The 27,478-nt window shown below is 46.2% G+C and overlaps 1 protein-coding gene across 12 annotated transcripts; it reads left to right on the top strand.

The window, feature by feature from the left end:
* Positions 1-940: 940 nt before the first annotated feature.
* On the top strand, positions 941-22,119 carry ZNF384 (zinc finger protein 384). 12 transcript variants are annotated; one of them, XM_050981706.1, is made up of 11 exons: positions 941-962; positions 1,574-1,622; positions 2,523-2,712; positions 5,348-5,414; positions 5,554-5,794; positions 6,131-6,452; positions 18,496-18,720; positions 19,369-19,551; positions 20,343-20,421; positions 21,198-21,356; positions 21,522-22,119. In XM_050981706.1, exons 3-11 carry the CDS (start codon positions 2,660-2,662, stop codon positions 21,795-21,797), a joined length of 1,605 nt encoding a protein of 534 aa, XP_050837663.1. In that variant the 5' UTR covers positions 941-962; positions 1,574-1,622; positions 2,523-2,659; the 3' UTR covers positions 21,798-22,119. The 12 variants fall into 12 exon arrangements, with proteins under 12 accessions (XP_050837663.1, XP_030089942.1, XP_030089944.1 ...); XM_030234082.2 differs by lacking the exon at positions 941-962 and adding an exon at positions 1,030-1,185; XM_030234084.2 differs by lacking the exon at positions 941-962 and adding an exon at positions 1,030-1,185 and having other exon boundaries at positions 1,574-1,643.
* Positions 22,120-27,478: the final 5,359 nt, after the last annotated feature.

Here is a 27,478-nt window from a genome sequence, read left to right as displayed (position 1 = left end):
CCCAACCTGACCTGGAGGTGGGCCCAGCGCCAGAGTTAACCCTGCTACGAGTAGCGGAACAAAGCCTGTCTTATACTCGAGTGTCCGATCGGTGATTTGGCGGGGTGTCTGCAGTGCGCTGTGTGGCCGCCCAGCCGGCCGGGCTCAGCGGTGTGCTGGAGCGACTCCGAGCCGTGCTCCCGCCGGAGCGGCCGGGCCGTGCCGGCGACGCGGGGCACCCAGCGCCTGCTGCTCCGCCCGCGGCGCGGCAGCGCCAGCGCACGGGAGGCTGCCAGACGGAACTTGGGTGGGCTGAGGCTGTGAAAGGGAGAGCTCAGAGACTGGAACGAGGGTGAGGTGCAGCCCTGCTGGGGTCGAGAGCGCACGGTTACAAACGCAAGGACAATTGGTGTTTGGGGGAAGTTACACGGAGCCGCCGGCTGCCGGGACAGGGTTACCCCGCTGCCCTCCACGCCCGGCCTTGCCCTGCTGTTCCCGGCAGAGAATGAGATGGTCCGGTTTGCCCATTCTGGCACAAAGCCAGCTGGCGGAAAGTCCTTTCTGTAGGCTCAGCAGGACGAACACGTTTAGCAGCGTGCCAGGAAAAACTCGAGCCAGCGCAGGCTGGGACCATCCCAGACGTTGGCAGCCAAACTTTGGGACAGCTCCCCTGGATCATCGCGGTGGGCCGGGGCCGTCCCAGGCGCTGGCAGGCACAGCGCTCGGGAAAACTCTGAATCAGCCTCATTCCGCGCCGACCCAGCGGCGGCGGCGGCCGAATTACTATTCACGGTGGCTCATGAATATTCATGACGGCGGCCGCCTCTCCTCCGCCCGCGTCACGTGACGCCGCGAGGCCGGAAGCGGCCCTGCCGGCCGGGCTCGGGGACGCCGCGCGCCCGCCCGCCCCCCTCCCGCCACAGGCACTTCCGCCCTTCCGCCAGCTCGGGCTGCCCCGCGCGCCGGCGCCCTCCGCGCTTCCGGTAAGCGCGCGCGCGCGCGGCCGACCCCCGCCCCGACCTCCGGCCGCGGCCGCCTCGCCAGTGCCCCCGCCCCGGGCAGCCTCCCCTGGGACCCAGCCGCCGCTCCGCCGCCCCATTTTCAAGCGAAACCGCTGATGACGCCGTTCCGCTCCTCTCGGCGACCCGGAAGCGCCGAGGCGCGGCCCGCCCCCTGACCCGGAAGCTCCTTCCCGCTGTCTTTCCGGTGAGGAGGCCGCCGCCGCCGGAGCCGGGCCGGGGCCGCCGCTGGGGGGTAGCCCGGTAATGTGCGAGGCGGCGGGACCGCAGGCGGGGGGCCGGGCAGCGGGACTTCCGGGGCCGGGGCGATCTGGAAGCGGAAATGGAGGGGGGCGGGCTGTCTGTCTGTCCGTCCTCCCGCCCGTTTCTCCCGGTGTTGGGGACTCCTCCACGGGGGAGCCGCGCTCCGAGCCGGCCCCGCCCTCGGCCGCCGCCCAGGGAGGCGCGTCCGGGTCCCACGGGGAGCGCCTGCCCCTCATATGGCCGGGGTGCCCCGGCCCGCGGGCCCCGCCGAGCGCCGCCCGCTGCCATGCGGGGCCCCGGGCGCCCCGGTAACCGAGGCGGTTTATTTGCAGAGCCGGCCCTGGAAGGAGGAGAAATGCAAGAGGAGGGAGAGTGAGAGGGGTAAGGAGCTCCCGGAGCTGCGTGAGTGACCCCCGCCCCTCAGCCGGGGGCTGCCGCGGGCTGGGAGGAGATGGGACGGGCCGCGGGTGCCGGAGTTGGGGGAGTGAGGGCGTTTGAGCTGCCGGGTGAGGGTGCAGGGATTGACCGCCTGGAAGGAGCTGAGGCGCAGGGTATGCCCGCTGCCAGGCACCTGTTCCAACAGAGGCTTGCCCGGTCGGGGTGGAGGTTGCACAAGTGTCAGGGAGCGGCACCAAAGTTCTGTCTCTAGTGTGTGGGTTTGGGATCCAGGACTCTGGTACATTTGGGATATTCCTGATGTGTGTTCAAATGCACTTGTTCTAAAGGTGTAACAGCATTTGAACTTTCTGATGCTTATGATTACCGGGGAAGCATTTTTGCTTTTGTTGTAACAGCCTGTGTGGCTTTCAGCATCCTTAGTATTTTGCAGCAATTAAGCCTAAAAGCTCCTTGTCATTGAACAAAGATCTTGGGCAGACATAAAACAACAGTCTAAATTGTTCCTGAGCATTACTCTCAGGGCCTTTTTTTTGACTGACAACTCCATGCCGAATGGGAAATAAAAGCCAGGCATCTGGAGAATAAAGAAACCCGTGTTAAAAGTCAACCTCTGAACAAATACGTGCACATCCAGCCTTGATTCTGCTTTCCAGAAACACGGCCTGTATCTCACAGTGTACTTGCATGTGCTTTTTTCTGTTTGTTTATGATTAAAGTGATGAGCTGCCAAGAAGTATAAATGCAGCATGTTAAGTATGTGATTCTGTAAGATCTAAACTCCAGATCCCTTGTCCCTTGTGAGTTCTCTGGTTCACTTGGTTGTTTATTTGGTGTATGTACATTTGTGGTGTGTACACAGAAAGTGTTTTTGGTTTATATCAGGAGGGTACGTTGACATCTGTCTGATACTAGACTGGTGAATAGGAAGAAGGTCCCATCTCTGGCCTGTTTGTGGAAGCTGGGATGATGAAGGCCCTGCAGTGGGATCGTGCTGTGGTACAGGGTTGAAGCTCCAGCCCATGTCTGGTAGTTATAGAGCAATTGGAAGGGTTACGAGCAGAGTTCTGGTAAAGTAAGTGTGAGCAGCGTCTGAGTGGGGGCTGCCAATAGGGGTGCATGTTTTCAAAATACCCTTTTAGCCTAAAAATGGGGTAGGGGAGGGATAGCTCTGGGTACTAGGCCCCCAGTAGGTTGGTGGAGGAATCTTACCTTTGTTTTCTGCCTTTGGAAGACTGGCTTGCTAGTGAAATTGCATGAAAGCTTCAACTTTTACACCATTTCTCCTTTTCCTCCACATTCTTATAACTCCATCACACTTCAGCCTTTCAAGCCAGAAGTTTGAGGCCTGATAGATAATATGGTCAAGCATTGAGATTTTTGGGTGGGGAGGTGGATTCTGAGGGAGTCTAATGAAATCAGTGTAGCCGTCCTTTGAAGAATCAGTATGAGCTGTGTTTGACTTGCACACTTTGTAAGCTGAGCAAACAAAAGTTACATTCTCTGTGAAGTTCTGGTGGAAGACAAGATGGAGACAAGCAGCCACTGAGTGCCCTGGCCTCTGCTGGTCTGGATTTTGGAATCTGGAAATGGACTTGCCTTTTATTACTTGTTCTCTTTAAATAAGAACGCTGTTGTGAGTTTTTCTGCTTAAATTGGCATCTTTCTGTTTAGCTCCTGAAATTTGCAGTTGCATCCAAGGAAGTCTTGGACAACTGTAAAGTTTCTCTGGAAAATGCATCTGATTATTATTATATGAGTCTTTGTGGTTTTGGACAGTCAGGTTCACTTTGGTGTCTTTGGTGTGGAAGCTAAGCAAATAACTGCTTATTTATTTTAAAAACAAAACAAAAACCAAGCAAAAAACCTCAAACTTGGAAATTCCAAACAAAATATCCCTCTTGATTCGGGCGGTGCTCTATTGCCAAGGATGTGTTATCTCCTCATGTGTGCCCATCCTGTGGAAGAAAAAAGTCATGTAATTAAGTGTTACATGCAAAGGGCTGTGCTGTGGGCAGTGTACTTAATAATTAATTTGGCTCAGAAAAGAAAGCAGAGGAAGGAAGGTACGAGTCTTGCCCCATCAGCCTCTGATTGAATCACAGCGGTGCAAATCCAGAGTAATTCAGTCAGGCAGCGAGCAGTCTGACTGCATGCCACCAACGTAAGGTAAATAATTTATCCTTAAGTGTGTTTATTGGTTGATTTGCAGTGAGTGAGTGAGGCAGGAGTACTTGGCCTTGCTGTTGCATGAGCAATTCATAAAAACAAAATTATCGGGTAATTTGGTTCATTTAAATACTGCTTCTCCACATAGAGGAAAATTATCTTTGCATTTTGGCTCACACACAGCAATTCCACATGTATTTATTCTGTCTTGATATACTTCTGTAATGTGCTTCATGCTACTGGGGGCATCCCTCTGAGCTCCCCTGAGGATTGAGATAGACCCTTCAGAAGCAATATTGTTCAATTATTAGACCACTGACAGACCATAACAGAAATACGAGTAGACAGTTTGCAGGTAACTGCATGAAAAACCTACAGTGGTTGTGCTCTCTGCCAAATGTATTCTGAGCATCGTTTTTACCTACCATTTTTGCCATATTTGTTTAGGAATAGATGTATCTATTTTCAGAAAATACTGTTTTGTTCATTTCTTTTAGGTTTTGAGTAATGTTTTTGCAAGTGTAACAAACTTTGTCCACTAATGGTTTTACACAAAGGAATGTAAGGATTAGAAAGGAAAGTGCTTCTTCAGTCAGTTGTTCCCAAAGAGATTATAGCTCTGTGCTGAGGAGACTCTCTTTTGGTGTCTAACTCGTCCTCTGAATGCAGGGAAAGTTGAGATGGAGCAGTGGGCACTTGGCTGGGGACAGATTCCTACAGAATTTTGTCCAAAGATGGGAAGAAAATGGGCAATGAAGAGCCATGACCTGATGTTGCTTGGAAATAGGGTATCTCAGGAGCAGAGGAATCAGGTTATTTTCCTACTGCTTAGTCTCATTGGAGGAGAGCAGGATTAATGAATGATATTTCTGTGTTTCTTTCAAGAGTGGGGCTGGGGTGGCAGCAGGAAGTTAGGAGCCCTGAGTTTGACTTCTTGGTCTGCTGTGGCTGTCTGTTATCTTGGGCAAGTCTGTTTCCCTCTCTCTGCCTGTCTTTCTTCCTGTGTAACATAATGCTAATGTCCCTTTGCTGCATCTGGGTCTTTAGTCTTGAGCTGGGGTGGAGGGACAGGCAAGGTCCAACATTTTCACTGCCTGTGGGGTCAGACTGTCTGTGATGGTGAAAAACAGTTTTCATCTGTATTTGTCTGCTTGCAGATGCACAGACTTCATTTATGCCACGTGCTTGGGTGGATGATAATTGGGAAAATTTGGACATGTGGGTTTCTAGTCAGTCCTGTTTTTTGCATGAAGGACTTTTGGGCAAGGGGCACTTCAGATGGACCCAAGCCCATGGGAATAACAGGCACCTTTTTCCCCTGAAAATATTTTTTTAATTTGGTCAGATAGCTCAAAAGGGGGGAGAAGTTGCTCAAGAAAGACAGGGGAGATTAAGGAACTGTCACAGCATTAGACTGAGTCAGTTCCATGTTGGAGTCTTTTTGAGTTTAATGGGTTTTTTGTGTGTGTTTGTTTGTCTGTCTTCCTTATCCTCCATTCCTCTTCCCTTCCCCCTTCTTCTTGCCCCCTGTGCCCAGCTAGGATGGAAGAATCTCATTTCAACTCCTCCCCGTACTTCTGGCCAGCAGTGCCCACCGTCTCGGGACAGGTAAGATCTCCCAACCTGTTATATTCTGTAGTTTACAATGCGTGTTGCATGATGAATATTTCTGTTGCCTTTCTCGCTCAGCCAAATGCTGGGCATAGCTGTGCCAGGGTATGCTAAGACTTGTCCTTCCCTCGTTTAGATTGAGAACACCATGTTCATTAACAAGATGAAGGAGCAGCTATTGCCCACAGAGAAGGGCTGCAGCCTGGCTCCCCCTCACTACCCTGCCTTGCTGACAGTCCCCACCTCTGTGGCGCTGCCCACTGGTATCTCCATGGACTCGGACACCAAGCCGGAGCAGCTGACACCACACAGCCAAGCCCCCGTGACTCAGAACATCACCGTGGTACCAGTGCAGTCTGCTGGGCTCATGACAGCAGGTAGGGCACTCCAAAGGCTTTGGCAGCTACAAAGGGGACCGTTGGATGGGGAAACAGGAGGTCCTGGAGAATCCTTACTGGCCTGTAGATTATTCCTAGCCTTACTGATGCTGTGGACTGCCTTGGTGTGGTTTCACTGTGAATCTCTATGCACTCCATGCATCCACCCTCTTTATGGAAGTTTGACTTCCAGCAGTGGAGACTGGGAGTGCTTTGGGAGGGGAAGCTACCCTTCTGTTTGTGTTGCAGTCAAAAGTAGGTGCTTCTGTGGGATAAGGAGGTTGGACATAATTGGAGATGTAATAACTGACTTCCTCCACCTTCCTTTGTTTGCAGGTCCTGGTCTGGTGATAACTTCCCCGTCAGGTTCTCTGGTGACCACAGCCGCCTCTGCCCAGACCTTTCCCATCTCAGCTCCCATGATTGTCTCTGCGCTACCCCCTGGCTCCCAGGCAGCCCTGCAGGTGGTTCCAGACCTGTCCAAGAAAGGGACAACCACCCTTGCTGAAGGTGGTGGGGCTGGGGGAGTTGCCCCCAAACCACCCCGGGGCCGCAAGAAGAAACGATTGCAGGAGTCGGGGCTGCCAGAGATGAGCGACCCCTTTGTGCTGACAAACGAGGATGATGAGGACCAGCACAAGGATGGCAAGACATACAGGTGGGGAGTGGGGTTAAACCTTGACTGTAACGTTGCATGGGGATGGGGGTGTAACCCTTCATAGGGTTACATGGGGAAGGAGAGATCTCTGCCTTGTACCTAGAGAGTCCCTGAGTAGAGAATCTTTAAGCTGCAGAAAGAGTTGAGTTTTCTTTCTGGTCAGGAATGTACAAGCTGATGGGTTGACCCAAAACTAAGGATTTCCTTCTAGTGGACAGTTTTGATTTCCTGAATATAGAGTTGTTAAAGTTACTACATTAGTTAATGACCAGGATGTTATGGAGTCTAAACTACATCCTTGATGGCACAGCCAGGTAGTATGGCTGGTGTACTGAAGAGTGCAGTGCTGGCTGGTGCAGCTGGAGCACTTCTGGTGTAGCTGAGAGCCCTGCTATGCCTGGGTGCTCCTCAGTTAGTACTCCAGTCCTTTTCAGTGTAAAGACTACAAACTGGAGACACACAGAGCAGGAAGTGAACTGCTCCTGTGTGTATTGCCCCATGTGATCTCCTTCTATCTCAGCGCTCCAAACAAAACGAGGGAAAAAAAATGTAATTCTGAATTAAATATTAAGGGTATTTCTGAGCCCCAAGTGTGTCAGAAAAGAGGGAGGAGAGTTCTGAGCCCTGAGGTTGGGTTTCTGAGCTTGGAGGGATGTGGCTTGAGTTTGCGAGTGATGGGGAGGGGAGAGATAAGGTAGGAGGGAATACTTGAACCAGAGGATAAGCAGTGTGGGTGTTTTAGAAAAGGTGGGAACCAGACAGAGCAGAAAGTGGTAGGCAGTAAACGTGGTGGTCTGTCTTAGGCAGGAAGCAGGAGCACTTTTGGGTGATTCAATGATAGGTGTTTCTGGTGGATGATTAAGATAAATAAGAGGCGAAGTAGTAGCCAAATTGAAACAGAAACAGGAGATGTTCCCTAGGTCTTCTCAGTTGCCTGTAATGTGCCCAGGATCCCATATCAAACAGTTTTCCTTTTATCATCCTAGATGTTCTTCGTTTTGGTACAGATTTAGTTACCTTTCTGGAATTGTGCCTTAGGAATATGAAGGCATCTACATAGAATCTGTGCGCCCACCCCAGGCATTTTTTCGCTTTTAACTATAGCATTTTTTTAATGTTTACTTTTTTTTTTAATCAACACAGTTAAATGGGTACAAAAGCAGAGCTTGGATCAGCCTTTTTATCTTAGCCAATGTCCCAGTTCTTCCACTTTGAAAATATAATCAGCGTATGGTGAGGAAGGGTGGGAGTGTTAGGTAGCTTGCTATTTGTAATCCCACCATTTATTTTGGGCCATAGCCACAGATCCACACTACTCAAGCTGCTTACAGTCTGGGTTGCTAATTAGGTTGTTAAATATGTATTTACAGGGGACACAATTGGCAGTGAACACTAGAATTAAAGCTGAACCAGGGCTTTAATTATAGCTCCTTGTTTACTTGTAAGTTTGGAAAAAAAATGCCCAAGACCAGGTGGAGTGACTCAGCAGAAACTTTATGAACATGCATAGTCTGTGTAACAGCTCATGAAAAAGGGAAAAAACAGATGAGTATATATGTGGGAACATGTAATTTCTTTATGTTTAAGATTTCTCTATGTTTAATCTGAGTGTGGTACCTCTTTCACCAGCTCCCACCCTAAGCAGGCCTTCCTCTGAGCAGTGCTTAGATGTGAGAAAGCTAAATTGAGATTTATTGAAGACCCCCCAATACCAATACTTCAGGAGGGAGTGCGTCTGCCCTCCTTGAGATGCTCTTGGATGATGCATCCCATGTGCAAGTTTGGAACTAAAAATGACTGTTGGAAAAATAAAGGAAAGCACTATCTTCTCTTGGAGCTGTGGGAGAGAAGACCTTTGTGCACCATAGTAAAATTGTTTCTCCATAATATGCATATGAATAGACTCACAAGTTCAAACTTTGAGGAATACTGGGATCCTTCTGTATTCTAGAGGATGATTTCAGTAGTTCCAGTCACTACAGTATGCAGACATATGCTAGCTAAATTAAGACTGTGGGTGAGGTTCCTCTACTCCTGCTTCTTTCTCAGGCTGGAGGAGGAGTTGGTTTTGGCATTCATATGACTACATTTGTATGATTTCACTGATTCCCATGATGAGACACTGAGAATAATGTACTCAGATTCCTGAAAGGAGTTGTACTACATTGATCAGTGTGTTTTTTTTTTTTTAATACACAATTCCTAAAGCTTGGGATTATTTTGTCAAATTTAGGGGTTTTTTTTTTAAGTTTTGGTTTTGAGCTCCGTGAGCTCTCTTGTCATGAGTGTCTGGGCAGGTGGCTAATATTTGTAATTCCTGTCTCCTATAGTGTGGTGATAAAGACAGAGTAAGGCCTTGAATGAGGAGCACAGCCAGGCAGATGTGGGAGGTGTTGGAGCATAAACCTTGATACATGTACTGCAGCTCATCCCATTCTCTACTAAACGTAGAGATGCCTGCTCCAGCAAATAGCAGCTGTTTTACTGCTGTATCATCTCTAGAAGTGAATTAGTAGGCTGCTATGAAAGTGGTGGAAGAATCTCTATGACTAGGGGGTTTTTTTTGTAAGAAAAGGTGCAAGGCTTTTGCTAATGATGGCAATACTTGCAGATCTTCGACGTCTGTCCTTAAGATTTGTCTGGCAGAGTCCTTGGTGCTTTGCATTGTGCTGCTGGAAGAATGCTTGCACCTGCAGGGGACAGTATGTAACCCAGTCCTGTGAAACATTTTATTTCATGAGTAATGTCACTTCAGTCTTGTCTGAATTCACCATCAGCTCTTTGTTAATCTTCCCTGACATCTTTGTAGAATTCCCTTTTTCTTTGGAAAATGAAAGCAGCATCAAGAGTCTTTCTAGAAAGATGCTGGCACTGTGGAGCACATGGCTTCTTCCCAGTGCTTTAAAAGGTGCTGAGGAAAAGGTAGCAAACAGGTCCTGGATACAGTAGGATTGTTTTTTAGTCCTGGTGTGGTGGCTGTACCTGTGCACTTTTAGAAGTCTGTGCTGTGATGTGATCAGTGGACAAGACTGATAAGGTGATTCAGCCGCTCTGGGCCAGATCATCAATTCTCTTTCTCTTGACAGTCCTCTAAGCAGTTTCTTTGTGAGAGGAAGAGAGCTCTGTATAGGCATTGCTAGGCTCTGGTACTAAGTAAAATCCAGGATGAATACCAGTTTTATAGTCTGGACTGTTTTGCAGGCTGTGCTCTGGAGCCTGATACCAGCAGAAAGTTTATTGGCTTGAGAAGGGCCTCACTGTCATAGTGTAATCAACAAGCTCTGTCTTCTCCACTTCTAGTTTAGGGTTTTCCTTACTTTCTTTGGGAACAGCAGGAAAGTTGGGAGACAATAAGCAGCTGAGGGACATAGGAAACTTCAGAGATGAGTCCAAGGTGCAAAAGTGTACAGAAGCCTGAGTAAACTGAGCTGTTTAAGATGAGGAAGCTGGATGGAGACCCTCTTTAGTGAGTAAATTTATATACACAAAGGGAACTGGTGGTTTGAATACAGCAGGTGGGTATCTTCTCAGACATGTCTTGTTTTAAGCCTGTTTTTTCTCCCCTGTACTGGATTTAGCATTACTGTTTAGTGAACTTCCCAAAGTTTTGAATCAATTTGTAATGTGGTGGCTATGAGTTTAGTATGCCACACGTGTCTGTGACAATATTGTTGAATTTGGCCAGTTTTAAGCTTGGAAAAAATCCATTAAGCATGCTCTGAGATTATTTATAGTTTGCATGTGGAAATATGTGAAGGTAATATTCTCTTTGAGGCTTCTTGAGGCTTGCACCACTCCAGACACTCAGTAGACAATCCATCTCCACAAAGGAGACAAATACTGCCTAACTTCTCTCAGTTTCTGTGTGAGGCTGGACTATATATCTACTCTTTCTGCAGCTCTAAGCATCTTCTAGAGTTGCACTGAAGGGCCAAACATCCTTTTCCTTCAGGCACAGCTGCTCCTCCTTCTGCTTCAGAAGGGGTCTCTAGTGCCCAGTGTGAACAGTAACCTCCCTCTCTGATGGACACAACAGCAGAGCATGAGAAGACACTGCTTAGTTCAAACGTGGTAGGGATGAGAATGAGGTAGGGACTGGAGGAATGGACCGGGATGGAGTTGTTTGTGCTGAGGAAATCTGTAAACTTGGTAGAGATGAGAATCAGAAAGGAGGAGAGAAAAGACAAGAGCCTACAAACTAGGGAATGCAGCAGAGGATGTGATGGGGAGCCTCTTTGCAAGGGAGAGAGGGGAGAGCTAGCACAAGAATAAGCTATAAACAGCCAAAACTGAGGGGTGGAGGAAAGAACCAGACCTGCTAGGTGCTGGAAAATGAAGTACCTAGAACTGGCAGAACAGAGGGACAAGAGTGTGGGATGTGGACAAACAGAAGCATGAGGGAGAGGAGATAGATAAGTGTTAGGTAACTGAGGGAATGAAGTAGCAAAGTGCCGCTGCAGTAGAGGATCAAGAGGCTGGGGCATGTGGGTAAAGAGATTGGGTCTGGGCCTTGGTGCAGGAGAGGGGATTGCTCTGGATTAGAAGGCTAAGGGCAAAAGGGGAATTAAGTTTGAAGTGTCAGGCAGAAAGTTTGACCACATTCCCTCCAAAGCCTAGAAATATTAAACCCAGTGTTTCTAAATTTTGCCATGGCTTTGATGTCAGTGTAAGAATGTGACCTCCTCTGGCAAAGAACCTCATCTCCTCTTAGGCTAGAAAAAGGTGAGAAAGTATTGTTGCTGTCATTTATCATCTTAGCTGCAGTGGCAGAGGTCTGTGCAATGGATTTTAAGATTGCTGATGACCAGCGTGGGTGTCAGTATGATGCCACACGTTGGAATTTCTGTTTGCTTTTTTTAACAAGTGGTTCCGTGAGCAGCGGAACTAATGATGCCTGGTTTCCAGCGGCTCTCTCCTGTGTGGATTCTCTGATGTCTAATCAAGGGTGAGCTTATTAGCCTTTCCCTCAGCAGAGGACTCCATGAGAGTCTCTCTTCTTTCCTTAGCTGCATATTTTTGAGACTTGTCTTGGTTTTTAAGATCCTTATCCCTTTTCCAGAGTGGCTGGCATTGTCTTATGATCTCAGAGCTCTAAGGAATACTGTTGCACACGCACATTTACATATATACGTGCAGTTTGTACACATAATCCTTGCTTTGTATATAAATGCAGTGCTTGGAGCTTAGAAAATGACAGTTTGACTGGCCACATGCCTGAGAGTATAATGAGGTAAAACTTTGTGTTATGGTAAGTTTTCTCTCTTCTGCTGAGATGTAACTGTGAGTGTGTGCACGCATGTGCTTTCCCTTGGCAGTTCCTCATAGTGCCAAACAGAAAGAATTGACAGGAGAAGTTCTGCAGTCACAAATTCTAATTTTGGCATGTTACTTGTCAATGGAATGAGTGTGTACAAGGGAATGAGGAGGACAGTCACAGTTTCAGCTTGGGAGAGAGGGAACTTTAAAACTGTATTTTGTGCCTCTTTATCTGATTACACCTTAGTTTGGCTTTATTGAGTCAATGCACTTTGATACCATCCTCGATTAGTTATTGGTGCATGATAGCCTGTCAGAGACCTGCATGTTTGGTCAACCTGAAAGGAATATTCTGTGAAAAGAAAATAAAATGCATTGACATGGGATTGTGGAATTGAGGAGGATGATCTGGGGAAGGCATTTGCTAGTATGAAGAACTGTTGATTACATTTGCCTCTGCCACAGTTTGCTGTGGTATCCTACAGCCCTACAGATAATCTTGCCTTGAAGTGTGTGCAAGTATGAGTTAGGTTGAATCTTCAGTGGATTTGCATTTGTCTCAGGCTACAAATGACCATAGAGAGTTACCCTAAAATAATTAACATTTGGTGTTTCCAAAACCATAATCTCAAGTATCATTGAACACTCCTTAGTTACAGGTCGGACACTGTTCTGCTTTGCAGAAGTGTTGGAGCTCATAGGAGTAGCTTTGAAATCTAGAGGAGCAGTGATATGAATGTATGTAATAGGAATTTTCCTTTAAAGGAAAAAAAGAGGTCACAGATATCAGTTTGGCCACTTGGAATTAGTGGGTACAGCTCTCTTACTGTGTTTCACTGTTTCATTTATGATTCTTTTCCCTTACAAAACATAAAACAGGGACATTGTGGAGATAGATGAGTGCTTATGGAGCACTGATATTTCTGTGGGTACAGGAGATGAGTGATCTGCTTCATGAGGTTGGAATTGCATGTTGGAATTGGACAAGGCTTAAGGCTGTCCAGAATGGTGATATAAAAAGCTGAATACTTGCTTATTAAGTATCTGTCTGTGCAACATAATAAGAGTGCAGTTCTGTGGAAACAGTCAGTAAAGCTGTATCAGAACGCACCTGCATTGCAGAGCCAAATTATGGTGACATGGATGACCTTAATCCTGGTGTTTCCAAATTTCCTAGTGCTTTCTAATGGGCCTTTTGTATTCTTTTAATTTTAGCTCTTGCATGTTATCACTATAGAGGGAAGCACATTATTGTGTTTTATTGTTTTGTTGGTCTTTTATGCTAATGGTGACTGATTCCAAAACTTGGCGGACAGTGTATTAGGTCTGATGTTAAATGATTTGGAGGTCAACAGAAAGTCATGGCTGATAACCTAAAGATAAAAGCAATGCTGGTGGGTAGCTGTAAAGCGATGGAATCTTTATGTGGTTGTTATTGTTCAGACAAAATATATTTTAATACAGTCCCATGGAAGACTTAGCCTTTTGGGACAGCATGATGTCTCCAGCAGCCAGGGACTGAGGTCCAGATGTTTGGACACAATGGCAAACATTATCAGACAGAAGTGTTTTGTTGGATTATTGAATGTCTCTGGTCTAAAGATAAAGAATATGGAGGAACAGTATCCTGGAAAGCAATGATTATGAAAAAAGCTTTTAGGAATTAAGTGATATCATGAAAGCTCTCAGTGCAAGACTGCGACAGAAAAGGTTTAAGGTGAAACTGTTGAAAGCATAAATGATTGAGTCATTAAAAGAAGACAGGGAATTTGTGAAGTATGCTGAAATAACACAAAATTCTGGGTCAGGTATTTTTAGGGTCATTTGGAAAAATGGACAAAATGCAGGAATGCCCTCTAATCTGGGAACTGGGAAAGTGCCATATGATGAGAGCATTTTGAACTGCTCCTTGCTTTGCCAGTATATGAGAATATGCCTTTCTGCAGCCTTACCAAGCCACCAGGGGACTGAAGGACTGTGGAAGTAAGTTGACCAAGATCTCTGAGCATAGGTGATAGATTTGTTACACACGCCAGTAGTGTAAACTGTTCAGTGGAAGCATAGCCTTGGCTTTGGAATAGGAGCTGATGCTGGGTGTGCAGTGTGGAAGCAGAGGTACAATTCCTGTGCCTTTGTTTGGCATCTTCGTACTCACTGGCTTTATTTGGGTGTTGCCCAAGTGTACCTCTGTATCTTAGATGCTAGTTTTGTTTCCTTTCCCCTCCTCTTACAAAATATTAAAAAGAAAGTGTTTAACTTCAGCTTAAAAAATGGGGGAATGTGAGGGTCAAGCATTTATCATGAACTGTGCATCCATTATTATGCTATGCTTCCATTAGTTACTTCATTAACTCCGCATTGCAAAGGCAGGACATTTCCTTCCTTTTTAAATGAACTGCTGACTCTGTCAGCCTAAACTTATCATCTAGTCTAACTTCAGACTTTCCTGGTTTGATTTTTAGTTTTAGTGATGGTCTAACTTGTATAGGTAGCCTAACACAAAGGAGCAAGGACTCAATTAACTTGTAAGACTACTCTCAGTAAATACTTGGAATCCGAATTCTCAGAGCCATATAAAAGCTTACATAGTTTTCACAACTGTGATACTGATTAATTAAGCACTTGATTGAAAAAGGCTGTTAATCCATGTTGGGCAAATTTTACTATGAGCTGGTATTTCAGATGGCATTTTATCTCCTAACAGCATCTGATGAATGAGGCGGAACATTCCATGAAAAGTGGAAAAAAATACAGCACTGTGTGCCACAGAGTTGTAGTCTAGTTGCTATAAGCATCATTTTCTTTATGACTCATTGTGATGACTTTCATATGGGAGTAGAATTAGAATTGTACATCCACCTTTTGCTGGCATTTCATGATTTTTTGAGAATGTCTCTGTCTAACATGAACATTTTTTGAATGTCTTAATTTCCTATAAAAAAGAAAGCATTGTAAACGTTGGAAGGGGTTACTTTTGATCTCTGGCATATGGCTGAGTGCTAATTTAACTGTTGATGTGAACCTCTGTTTTATTAAGGATATTTTCTCCAAGGCTGTCTGAATTTGCAGAGCCATAACAAGCAGCTGCAGGGAATGTTGTGTCACACCATCAGTGGGAATGCTGCAGTCATTTCTGTTTCTTCCTGTCAGAAAGAATGCAGCCAAAGGAGGGGTAGTTTAGAAGCACAGTGGGGAGACTATTAAAAATGGATATTAAATGGGGGGGGGGGTAGAAATCAATTATTTCATATAGTGTTTCATTCATGCTTAGCAAGGAGCACTCCCTGTTTTTCCTCTCCCCAGCCAGAATTTCACTGAAGTAGAACACTGAAATGCTGCTAGTGTCAGATGGAATATTCTCATTATCCATATAGATTTAACATTTTTCTGAATCCATATTTGCCCACTAGAGGGCTGATTGCATCTTCCCCTTTAATATTTGATGTTGTCTGAAGCAGAATGCAAAGCCCTTAATTAAATGGATCATTTGTTCTGTGAAAAAGCCTGATACCACACAATATAAAATTCTGGAATGCAGCTTTCTGTTATATTCCAAGGCTTTTTTTAACTCATAAGGCTCATGAATTTGTTAATGCTGCATAACATTCTTGCTCTCTCAGGGTTGTTGCTAATTAGATGATTAGAAAATGAGTTCTTGCAAGATTTTAATTCTAAATGTTGTTTGAAAAACAATATCAGAATGTCTGTAGCTGCTAAATTCAGATCATAGGGGTTGGTTGGTTTGTTCGTTTGAGGGTTTTGTTTTGATTGTGGGGTTTTTGGGGAGGTTAGGGTTTTGGGGGGTTCTGTTATTGTTGTTGAGGCCTGTTTTGGCTAATAATCAGGTTTACCATTGTCATGCAAGTGCCAGTGATGTTTTGAAAACTTCTTTATAATTTTATTTTGAAAATAGAAAAGGACGTGCAGTCTGTTTCTCTTCATTAAAGTTTATTTTAGAGAATTTCTGACCTGAAGGCAGATATCTGCCAAAGCAATTAAGTAAAGGAAAGGGTGCACAGGAGTTATGGAAGATAAAGTTGATGGCTTTATGGCACTATAGATTTAATGCATGAGACTGCATGGGCTTGATGGCATGGTAAAGTTCATTAATTTTTCAGAACAGAATAGACTATTTAAAATAATAGAGTCCTGTGCACAGCACAGAAGAGATTATTGTCCAGCATTCTCTTTAAACTAGAGCAAAACCCTTAGAAGGGTATTTCTCTCAGAAAGGTATCTGGATTCTCAGAATGCTGATTGTAGGGGCCAAGTGATTGAGACCATACTGTACCCTCCAAGCCTTGTTCCTAAGGTGCATTATTCTCAGGTTGGAAAAGGCCTGTTTCCTCTTTTTTCCACTTTTGGTGTCAGTTGTTGTTCCTCGTTATATCTGTCTTGTTCATAAAATAAGCCCCTAGTAATTGATATTTTTCTCCCTTCATAGATTTATTTGGCTATTGACAAAGTTATCTTTTAAGCTTTACTCCAAACCTAGATCAACTGGAGTCAGTGAATCTTTCCTGCAAAGCCAATTTTCCACATGCCATCATTCTTTAAGTTTGCTGAGCCTGTGTGAGTTTTTCAGTAATTGTTGAGGACATTGACTTCAGAATTAGACGTGCTGTTGGCAAGAACAGTCGTTCCCCTCCTGTATACAAAAAGGATACCTGCTATTCCCCTTTGTTTTGCTGAGCCATATTAGCACAGCATCACACTGGGAGCTTGTTCTCAATTGAATGGTTCCTTATCAGAGGGCCAGTGCTGTGGAACGGGATTCAATTGAGAGTAATGGAAGTCAGCACCCTCTGAGAAGGAGCTTGCTAAAAGTCAAGCATGGGATTATGCTGTAATTGCTTGCAGTAGCAGGGAGCTGGACTTGGCGACTGAAAGGTATTTTTCAGTTTAGTGTTCACCTCAGTTATTTCTAACATTGGTGCTTTCAAGGATACACAGTCCTCATCATGTAAGTATGACTTGATTACTGCAGAATACATATGCTCTATTCAAGTCTAGCATTTCAGGAAGTCTGGAACAAACTGTGTGACTTGAGATAGTTTGGTTTGTAAACCAAGAGCTACTTTTTTAAAAAAAAGATGATGCTGATGTACCTTTTTACTCCTTATATCTTTAATTGATGTAGGGATAAACAGTCAAATTGCTTCTGTTTGTTGATTCCAGCAGGGATTGGGGTGTGTGTGTGTGTGTGTGTATTGAGGAGGGATTTATGTAAGGATGTACTTAGCTTGCATGTTCTGTTAGGGCTTGCAATTAAAATGGATTAAGAGAAAGATGAAGGTAGGACACGTGGGAACAACTGTTAGAGATGATAATGAATGTAAAAGAGCAAAGGTGGAGAGGAGGGAAATGTTATGACAGGTGTGTGTTAGAGTGCTTGCTAGGGAGGCATGGCTTCCAGCTAAATGGCTTGGAATCAAACTGTGGCTCGGAAGGGCCCGTGGAAGTTAAGGTAGGTGCTGGATAAATACTGCTTACATGACATATGCTAATCAGACTGCACACATCATAAAGCTTCTGGCTCCAACAGAGTCACAACAGTAGATGTAGTGAAGTATCCTCTTAAGAGGAGATGGATATGGGGAAGAGCAGGATCAGCTCTGTGGCTTGTAATACCTGCAGAGACTTTTGTTGCTGAGCAGTTTTGTAAACACTATAAAACTCAAGAAATTCCCAGACAAAACCAATGTTAGTGTTGAATTTGTGTTAACCAGCCATTCTCTGGCTGGCATCTCTTCTCTCAAATATGACCCTGGAAGTTACATGTGGAGATTCTATTTTGTCTTTAATGTAAATGAAAAACCTAAATTCAGATAAACCCTTACTCTGCCCCTTGTGTGACACACATGGGGGGTGGGGAAGAAATGGAAGAAAGAACTTGGATGCAGCTTCTATCTCTCTGTCAAATTAACAACCACAAAAGCTTTTACCATCTTGAACTGTAAAACAGTATGAGCTTCTCTTAACAGCCTGGTGTCGTAGTGGAGGAACAGTTTTTAACAGCAGCATCCATAGCAGAGCGATGCCAACTGCTTCTTCTTGTTCAGAGAATCTGTGTGTTAACAAATACATTTCTGATCATTATGGGAACAGATGGATCCAAACGCCCAGACAAAACATTTTGCATCACATCAGTAAGACTGAAATGATGAAAGCCCACTAGACCAATGAAATACCACATTGATATCCAGAGTATCTTTGTGAGACCCACTGGGAAGGTAGCACTGCTGTTATTCTCAGCATTTTGTATCCTAAATATTTGAGTGTCTTCTCCAGAAATGGGAGCAGAGTTAAGTGGATTTGGCCATTTCTGCTCGCATATACTTCACAGTACATGGAATTAACTTCTAATACAAACTATAACCTGGGATTTCCAGGTTTTCCAATTTTTTTTTTTTTTACTGAAATAAATCGTAGATTAACAAAGTTGGGGTTTTGTCTGGGAATTATTCCTATCCCCTTAGAATTGCTGTTGGAAAATTTTCAGAGTGCTCCTCTGCCTCTCGCAAGCCAGTTGGTTCCTTCCAACACCTTCACTTGTCTGGCTGTGAAGTATTGTTTGTTCTGTTACACCAGTTCCCAGCTTAAATTTGTTCCCCTGGGACTGAACCACTCACAGCCAAGCAGTATCCCAGGTGAAACTTCCCCAGTATCGCATGGTGGGAAAACACCCCTTCTTCACTCAGTGTGGAAGATTCCATCCAGTTAGAGTTGGTCCATATTGGGGCTTACCCCCATGTGACACTGTCTCTTCCCCTCGCCCCGGTCCCAGGTGCCGGATGTGTTCGCTGACCTTCTACTCCAAGTCGGAGATGCAGATCCACTCCAAGTCCCATACGGAGACAAAGCCACACAAGTGTCCTCACTGCTCCAAGAGCTTCGCCAACAGCTCCTACCTGGCCCAGCACATTCGTATCCACTCAGGGGCCAAGCCCTACACGTGCAGCTACTGCCAGAAGGCCTTCCGCCAGCTCTCCCACCTGCAGCAGCACACACGGTAAGGGCCGGAGGAGGCTGGGGCCCTCTGCACTGCATGTTGCCGTCATCCCAGCATGCTGTGAGCACCTCAGTGGGCAACTGCCTGGGCAGACCTGGCTGGTTGTCCCAGGCTGGTCAGGTCGAACGCGCATCAGAGCGGCGGTAGCAGTATCGGACACGTGAGCCTGGTCCCCGGCTGTGAGGGGCTGGGTGTGCTCAGGTTAGCGCTGCTCCGGCGGAGAGGCGTTGGCATCGGAGTGACGCTTTCTGACAGGAGCTAGGGCTGGTTGTGTCAGTGTGAGAGTAGAGAGGGCATAGGAGGACTGTTCCCTGTCGCCCCAGCGTAGTTCTGCCAAACACCTCAAGTCCAGGCTAGCAGCCCCCCTGCTATTTCAGCCACAGGCTTCCCACACACAGCTCTGCCAATGCCCCTCAGTCCAAGCTCTATAGTTCCTCTCTCTGGATCCTCCCCCGGTGCAGACAGACCATGGTCTCTTGAATCCAAGGGGAGCACAGTTTGAGACCAAGAGAGCTCATGCTGTGTTTGGAGTTCCTTCATGTAGCAGATAGCGTGGTGCTGTCCCACCCCCTTTGTGCCCTCATTCCATCAGCACTAGCCAGATGGCGGTCATGTCCAACTGCTGCTGCTCCTCCTCCTCTTCGGCAGGATCCACTCCAAGCTCCACACGGCGATTGTCAAGCCGCACAAGTGTCCTCACTGCTCCAAGAGCTTCGCCAACACATCCTACCTGGCCCAGCACCTCCGCATCCACTCGGGGGCCAAGCCCTACACCTGCCGCTACTGCCAGAAGGCCTTCCGCCAGCTCTCCCACCTGCAGCAGCACACACGGTAAGGGCCAGAGGAGGCTGGGGGCCTGGCCCTGGTCCCCCCGCGCTGCCGGCATGCACCTCTGGAGCACGCGCGCCAAGCATGCGGGGGGCGGGCGGGGAATGCGGCCGGCTGCACCCCCAGAAGGAGGTGACCCACCTGAGTGGACGGAGTGGAGGCTGCGCAGGAGACACTGACCACGTCAGGGCTGAGGTGGGCACATGCTGTCCCTGGGGATCCTTGGTCTTGCACCGCGGGCGGCACAGAGAGAGAGCGATAGAGAGAGAGGCATTGGCTGTAGGGGATCCCGGCCTGGCACCACGGGGGTTGGACTGAGTGTGTGGAAGCTGCTCCTGGCATTGCAGGGGGACAGGGACAGATTAACATTGTAGGTAAACTCAGCCTGTTACTTAAAAGGAAAAGTGTTGGTGTGTCTATCCTGGAGGGAACAGAGCTGCTTTCTTGGTACTGTGGAAGCAAGAGAACAGATTCCTCTTGGTCATTTGGGACTCCTGAGCTTGGAGCAGGGAGCCTGGACCTCCAGACCCCTTCTCAATACATTTTTAGGTAGCTCACATGCTGAGCTGTCCAGGCGTTCCTAAGCTCTTGCTCCCCAATCCTAATCACTCTGAAATCTGCTTGACTGCCTGTCTTCAACTTCTTACTGGACACGGGAGCTGGGCAGAGCTCTCTTTGTCCAGCTAGAACAGCATCTGGAGGCAACATCATCCCCTTCACACAGCAGCAGGCCCTAGCAGTCTGCCCTGTCTGCCTGCTCACTGCCTCCCATTTGTCCTCTTCCTCCTCAACAGTATCCACACCGGGGACCGACCCTACAAATGTGCTCACCCTGGGTGTGAAAAGGCTTTCACCCAGCTTTCCAATTTGCAGGTAAGGAGCTGAGTCTGTCCTGCTTGCTGACAGGGGTTGGCAAGGGTGCCTGTGGTAGAGGAGGTGGGGGAAGTGGGGCAGCTGGGAGGAGGGTAAAAGAATGCAGAAGGCTATTGAAGCCCTGGGCAGCGAAGAGATTTCTGACTTGTGGCACTAGTGGCCCAAAGAAGTCGCATAAATGGTTGCATCCTGTATAATTAACTTGACTTGAAAGCAGTGAGACCTTCTGGAAGTTCCCCCATCTGTTTTGCAGTTTTCTAACTTAGCTGGGGTGAGACTTTTGTGAAATGTTACACCCAATAAAGTCTTGGTGTTTGGGTGGGTTTTTGTTTGTTTTACAAGGAAATGGAGGGTGTAAGGGTAGGGATATAAGAAGCAGAGGTGGTGTGTCCTGTTGCAGTACCCTGGAGGAGGGGCACTGTAGAGTGTGCCAAAGAGCAGAGAGCTGTAAACACCTGCAAGCAGTTAAAGCAAATCCTGCCCTGAAGGTATTAGATGCAGGGAGCAGATGTATAGAGGGGCAGAAGAGACCAGGCAAAGACTGAGAGTTGCATGGAAACTGAGAAGATGGGGGTTGTGGAGCATTAAGAGTCTCTGCGTGGTGGGCTGGAGGGAGAAGTTCTGTCCCTATGCTAGGAGCCAGGTGTTCCTTCTTCAGCAGCCAGGAGCTTGGGGCCTGGCTGTAATGGGGTATTTGAGGTAAAGCTACCTTCAATACTAATGCTTCCTTCCTCACAATTGCTTTCTCTTTCCTCCCTGCTGCTGCCACCCCCCAGTCCCACAGACGGCAGCACAACAAAGACAAACCTTTCAAGTGCCACAACTGCCACCGTGCGTACACGGATGCTGCCTCGTTGGAGGTACACCTGGCTACGCACACGGTGAAACACGCCAAGGTCTACACCTGCTCCATCTGCAGCCGGGCCTACACCTCGGTGAGTGTTTGCTGCCCTGGGGCTAGCAGAAGTGGTCAGCTTCCCAGGGAGCAGCTTCTGTAGATCCCATGGGAGCAGTCCCCTGGGTTGCCGTGTCCCTCCCTACTGGCTTTGGCTCTTGTGAGCGTCGTTCTCTCCTCTCACGCGCGCTCCTTCCCGTTGCAGGAGACGTACCTGATGAAGCACATGCGGAAACACAACATCCCTGACCCACAGCAGCAGGTGGTTCAGGCACAAGCCCAGGCCTCGCAGCAGCAGCAGCACTTCCAGCCGCAGGGCGGGGGGGCAGCAGGGGGCCCTTCTGGAGACACTAACCAACCCAACCCTCCCCCCCAGTGCTCCTTTGACCTGACTCCTTACAAGACTTCAGAGCATCACAAGGACATCTGCCTCACTGTCAGCACCAGCGCCATCCAAGTGGAGCACCTCTCCAGCTCCTAGAGAGACCTCAACCCAGGGAGCAGAACGCCTCTTGTGCATAGCCTGTGCCAGGGGCACCGCTTGTGCAGCGGCCCTCCTCGTGCAACAGTTTCCAGCCTCTCCTCCTGCAGCAGCCTCTCCTGGCTGTGTAACCCTGTTCATGGCAGCCCCTTGCACAACAGCCTGTCTCAAGGGGGTGCTCCTTCTGTGCAACAGCCTGCCTGGTAGGAGGATGCTTCCTTGTGCAAGAGCCCCTTTCCTGTGCTGGGATCACTTCCTCATGCAAGAGCCCCTCCTTTGAAACCCAAAGAAAGGCCCCTGTTTTGCCTTCTCTCTCACTGTAGGATGTGTATGAAGCGAGGTTGCGTGTTGTGACACGCATGGTGGATGGGATGGAGAGACGGCCCTTGTATATACAGGGGCTTGGACACGTGTTTTTAGCAGGCCACAGAAGGATGTGGCAGAGTTCACAGCTGGATGGGGTTCTTTGAGGATTGCCTTGAGTGTGTAAGAGAGAAATACCCATTCCTGTCCCTCCTGCTTGTGAAAGGGAGGAGGGGTCGCTCGTCCTGCCCCAAGGACTGGATGGGAGAAACCTTCTCCCCAGTGGAAGGTGAGACCAGTGGAGGGGGGAGAGGTGAGGCATGTTCTCTGGGATGGACAGGTGCCTACACTGCCTAAGGGCTGTGCAGTATTGCATTCTTTCTCCTCCCCTAGTGGAGAGCAGTAGAGAGGAGTCTGTCTGAACTGGCTGCTGCCTCTCTCTCACAGCTGTCTGAGCAGCACAATGGCCCCGTAGGAATGTGGGTTCCTGCTCATTGCCCTTCCTGCCTGTTTTGGATGATATCCTAGCAGCTTGTACTCCTCCTCCTCCTCTCCCTCCTGCTTTTCCCCTCCTCAGAAAAGCCTGCAGGCATCAACAACAAACCAAAAAGCAACTGGAGGGAGGGTAAGAGACTGCCAAAATAATCATCACCCTTCTCTCTACTCCCTTTCCTGAAAGGCGGAATGACAGCAGTTTTGACACTCACATACCTGTCCTGCCCCCAGTGTCCCAAAGGGAAAGAGGAGGAGGAGGAGGAGGAATAGGCCAGTCTTTTCAAGGGGCTGGCAGGAAGCAGGGAAAGGCTAGCTTCTCCTGCTCATCTCTTGCCAGAGTGCTCTCCCAGGCTCCCTCTTGCCAAGACGGGCTGGACTCAACATGGCAGTGGTGGCCTCTTCTGGACCCTGGTCATGGGAGAGAATCCCCAAAAGGTGGACAGTGGAGAGAAGGGGATGAAGATCCCCACAGAGAGACCAATCTAATGAGAAGGGGGAGCCAACAAGAATAAACTGAAGGCCCCTTGAATTTATATATATATATATATATAAATATCTATTCCCCACCCCTGGCCCGCTCTGTCCTTGCTGTAACTGTTTCTATCTCTGTGTTTATAAAACGCATTATCCTGGCGAATTTTTATTTTCAATCTTTGTTTGTTTTTCCCTTTCTCTTCGTCTTCAATTCTCCTTCCTCTTTTTTTTTTAATTGGTCCACATGACTGCTAGTCTTGTGTGTTACTTATTAGTTTCTTTGGATCATGGAGGCTGACTTGGAAGAGAATGAGAAGGCAAGGGAAAAAGCATGTGTTGTTGGGTTTTAAAATCAGTCACCCACCCAAAGCCTATAGAATCCCAGACTTCTGTATGAACAACCAATAGGGGCTTCTATTTTATTTTTTTTAACCACCCTGTATAGAAATAAATTGGTGTAAAAGGCTCCTTGAAGGTGCTGCTGCGAGCACCCTGCCCCTGTGACGTGTGTTCCTTCCCCCTGCAGCCGATCCCTGCAGGAGCCTCTGGCTGCCCTGAGTCTGGAGCGGCCGTGCGGGCAGGCGCAGTGCGAGGGCGGCACATCCCTGCCTTTGGCACTTTGCGGTTTGCACAAGGAAAGCGAGGAGCTCTGCACCTGGGGAGCCTGTGGCAGAAACCTTTTTCTCTGCATTTAGTCACCAGGGTTGGCTGCAAACAGGTGGAGTGCTTGGTAGCTGCATAGGCTAGGCTAGAAGGAGTTGTCTGGTTTGACTCCTGTATTTCACAGGTGACATTTCAATCCATTTATACTGAGCCAAGAACTGATGAGTATTTGAACTGTGTTGACAAAATGCATTGGCTTGATTTTGAGGCACTGGGACACAAAATCCATTGGTAGCCTGCTGCAAGGGCTTCATGTTTTCACTGCTTAAATATTTATCCAGATTTCTCCTTGCTTTGGCTTCTGGTTCCTAGTTCTGGAAACATTCATCTCTCTGATTCAGAGAGTCTGAATGGGACTTTTTCCCCCAAGACTTGCATTTATTTAAACACTCTAATGTATCTTCTCAATCCACTTTTTTGACAAGGTAAACAGATAGAACTCTGTAAATCTTCCACTGTAAGGGATTTCTTCCAGTCCATGAATTATTCTTGTCTTTTCTTTCTACATCTTGTCAACTTTTTCATTATTTAATGAACAAATTCATTTTGGAATTGTGTTGAAGCCCCAGTGCCATGGTTGAGGTCCCCCTGGCTCTTTGCCTTAAGTCTGCAAAGGACTGCGTTTTTCCTCTTCTCACAGCATCATAGACGAGCTCACAGTGGCTGCTTGTCTGGTCAAGTCTGATCATCCAAAGTCTCGGCTTTCCATGATAGTGTTTTCCCTTCTCTACAGGAATGCTCTGGGTTCTTGTTTCCTGGGTGCTTCACGTGCGGCTGTGTCCAAGTCCAGCCTGTGTGAACGGACCTGGCTGGCCGATGGACCAGGTTACTCACAGCTTTCATTGCTCTGTCACCCCTGAACTGTATCAGTTGTTATTTTTACTTTCAGATCCAGGTTGAAATGCAATATTGCATCTTGCTGACTTGAAAAGCATTGAATGCAACTTCTCATTAGCTTTCTTTTTTGAGACCTGTAGGCTGAGCATTTCTTAATCCTCTTAGTATTTGATTATGTACAGTTTATCTTTCTGACTTATGGTGCTAGGTCAATGCCTTATAAAAATTTAAGTATGTTGCACCTATGCAGTCCCCTTTGTTAAACCAAATGTTTAATGATGTCATCTAAGAATGAAATTAGGGTTTGGGTTTGTTTTTTTTTTTTTTTCTTTTTTTTTTTTACTACAGAATCTATTTTGTAAAACCTTTGTGTTATAGGTTTTATTTTTTCATCCACTAATTCTTCATCTCTACAGTTTTCCCAATAATTTGTCACTGAGTAATTTTATTTGCCTTTTGGGAGTACTGTCATGTGTGTCTTAAGGTATTTGTCTAATATTCCAAGTTTAATTTAAAGATCAGATTCACTAGCCTAGAGAGCTAGTTACTAAACTCTTTCAGGCCTCCTGTTTCTTTAATGATTTCAAAATATACATCCCTTGTAGGTGTTGTCTCATCTACTTTGATACTATGGTACTAGATAGAAGTTGCTATTTTCATATGACTGCTACATTCTGTTCCTTTCTTTAGATGGAATTGGAAGTATTTCTTGACTGGTTTCTCTTGTTCCATGTCACTAGCATTTTCACAATTTTTATCTAGCATAGATCAGTACTATTAATAAGATTTCTTTCTTTATTTTGTGATTGAAAGGTATGAAAGAGCAAAATATTTCTTTCCTTTTACCACTAGTTTTTTTAGTCCCAAAGCTTTTCTTAAGAATTTTCTCTATTTTTATTTGTCTAATTTATATTGGTTGCTGTCTGGCCTTAACCTTTTCCATCTGTTATGTTTCTTCTTACAGGAGAGTTTAATTCATGTTCCTCTGCCTTCTTTCTTTTTTCCCCATGGACAGCTCTGTTGATAGTTTTCCTCCCCTTGGAAGTTATCAGACTCAGCACAGGTTTATTACTACTTGTGGCTCTCCTCTGCATGTCCATGTTCCACATGGACAGGACAAAACTGCCAGCTTTACTCAAGTTGTTCTCTCATCTTGAATGCATCATCTTGAAGTCTGAAAAATTACTTGAGTTGGGTGCAGTGTCTTGAATTAAGCTGGGAAAGCTTTAAAAGTCAGAGTAATACCTTGCTGACTGGTTAAATTCCCCAGGGAATGGCTCACAAGTTAAAATTCTTTGCAATGATTTTTCATTTTATATGTTAAAGGTGCTTGAAATCGCTTTTCCTGGTCCCTGGTTTGAGGTGTTGTTTTCTGACGTCTGCTACCCTTTCCCTTCTTGAAATCTGATACCTAGCATGGGCATCCATATGTATTTGAGACTGTACAATTCCTGTTACCAGTCATTTCAAAAGTGTTACTGTTCGTGTTTGTGCAGTTTGCTGCTGAGCCTGTGGCTTTTACTGTTGCCCAGGAAAAAACTAATTTCTTTCTAAGGGACTTTTCCATTGAGCTTCAGAAATGCCACTTTATTCTGGGCCTCCTTTTTTTCCTTATCAATGAAAATTTCTCTGTTTACCCAGTCCTGTTGCTGATGTGGAAATAATTGAAGATACCTTACCGTCATTATCTCTTATTTGAGTTTGGATTAGGTCTTCCTCTTTGGATTCCCATGGTTTAACAAAATCGAAGTGCTCCAGATGGTTTAAAAAGTGCAGTAGTTACCTGTGAGACACAAAATGTATCAACTTGTACAAAATTCTTCCTTCTTTAGATGAAGCCTGAGGTTCTGTAGTCTGCAGCTTTGTGCACTCAAGCCAACAACAGTTCAATTATTTACCTCCCACTCACAAAAGTGGAATATTCTCTTAACAAGATCCCATGGTCCTGCTTCAGCTCCATGAATTCTTTGACCCTGCACTTTCATTGTGCTGCCAATCCATTTGTTTCTATCTGTTTGTACCCAAGAAGACTTGACAATGACTCTGGAGTTCTGTATTAAGTTGCATCTTGTATCTTTACTGGAAGGCAACAGCACTTTTTCTTCTTGTCCTTTTCCAAGCTGATTTTCTGTTCTTAGTTGGATTTTACAAATTATCATTGCTTTAAAAGGAAACATCATGTAGGCTGGAATCATTTAGAAAAGTCACCCACAAACAGTAACAGGATCTCAGCCATGACTAATGATAGTATTGCTGGTCTATAATTCAGTTAAACCTTCAAGAAAGACTTAAGACTTTTATAATTTAAAGCCTTATGGTTAATCAGCCATGTCCCTTATTACAGTTTTTTTGTTAGTTATCACTGCCATTGAAACTGCCACTCTATATTACTACATTTTTTTTATTTTAATCTATACGGCCTTGCTATGCCTTTGTTGAGTACATTAAAGTCTTCTGCTATAAGAAGTCTTTCTTCTTGTGTAATGAATTACAGACCATGATCAAGTCTGTATTCATCTTTCCAAACAGCTGAATTAAATTGAGCTGGCTGAGGTGTCTCACGATAAGGTTTGGCTCCATCTTGTAGTTCTTATCTGTTGCCTTTCTTTTCCCTTTCAGTGACCCAGCTGTGTAGTGTTCAGTCAAAGTCTTGCTACATTAGGCCTAGATGGCTATCTTCAGCCACCAAACTGAGACTGCCCTACAAGGATATCCAGTTCTTTTAAGGAGGTCTTTTCCTTCAAATTAAAACAAGCAGCAGTATGTTTCTTACCTTAGCTGAGTGCAAGCCCTGTCAATGCCACTGTGATTTTGCCACATCAGTGTTAGGTTAACTGCCTTAGAGCAACCTGGATGAGCCCACTTGCTTTGCAAATACTTTTTAAGTAAAAGTATTGGCTGGTCTGGAA

Source organism: Serinus canaria, chromosome 1 (assembly GCF_022539315.1).
Source record: "Serinus canaria isolate serCan28SL12 chromosome 1, serCan2020, whole genome shotgun sequence".
In the NCBI taxonomy this organism is placed as follows: domain Eukaryota; kingdom Metazoa; phylum Chordata; class Aves; order Passeriformes; family Fringillidae; genus Serinus; species Serinus canaria.
This window is presented reverse-complemented; position numbering and strand designations above follow the sequence as displayed.

Coding starts and splice junctions, on each gene's coding strand:
- ZNF384 (XM_050981706.1), top strand. CDS start 2,660: ATGTCTGGTAGTTATAGAGCAATTGGAAGGGTTACGAGCAGAGTTCTG. Junction 5,415..5,553: donor TGCCCACCGTCTCGGGACAG/GTAAGATCTCCC, acceptor TCCCTCGTTTAG/ATTGAGAACACCATGTTCAT. Junction 18,721..19,368: donor CACCTGCAGCAGCACACACG/GTAAGGGCCGGA, acceptor CCTCTTCGGCAG/GATCCACTCCAAGCTCCACA.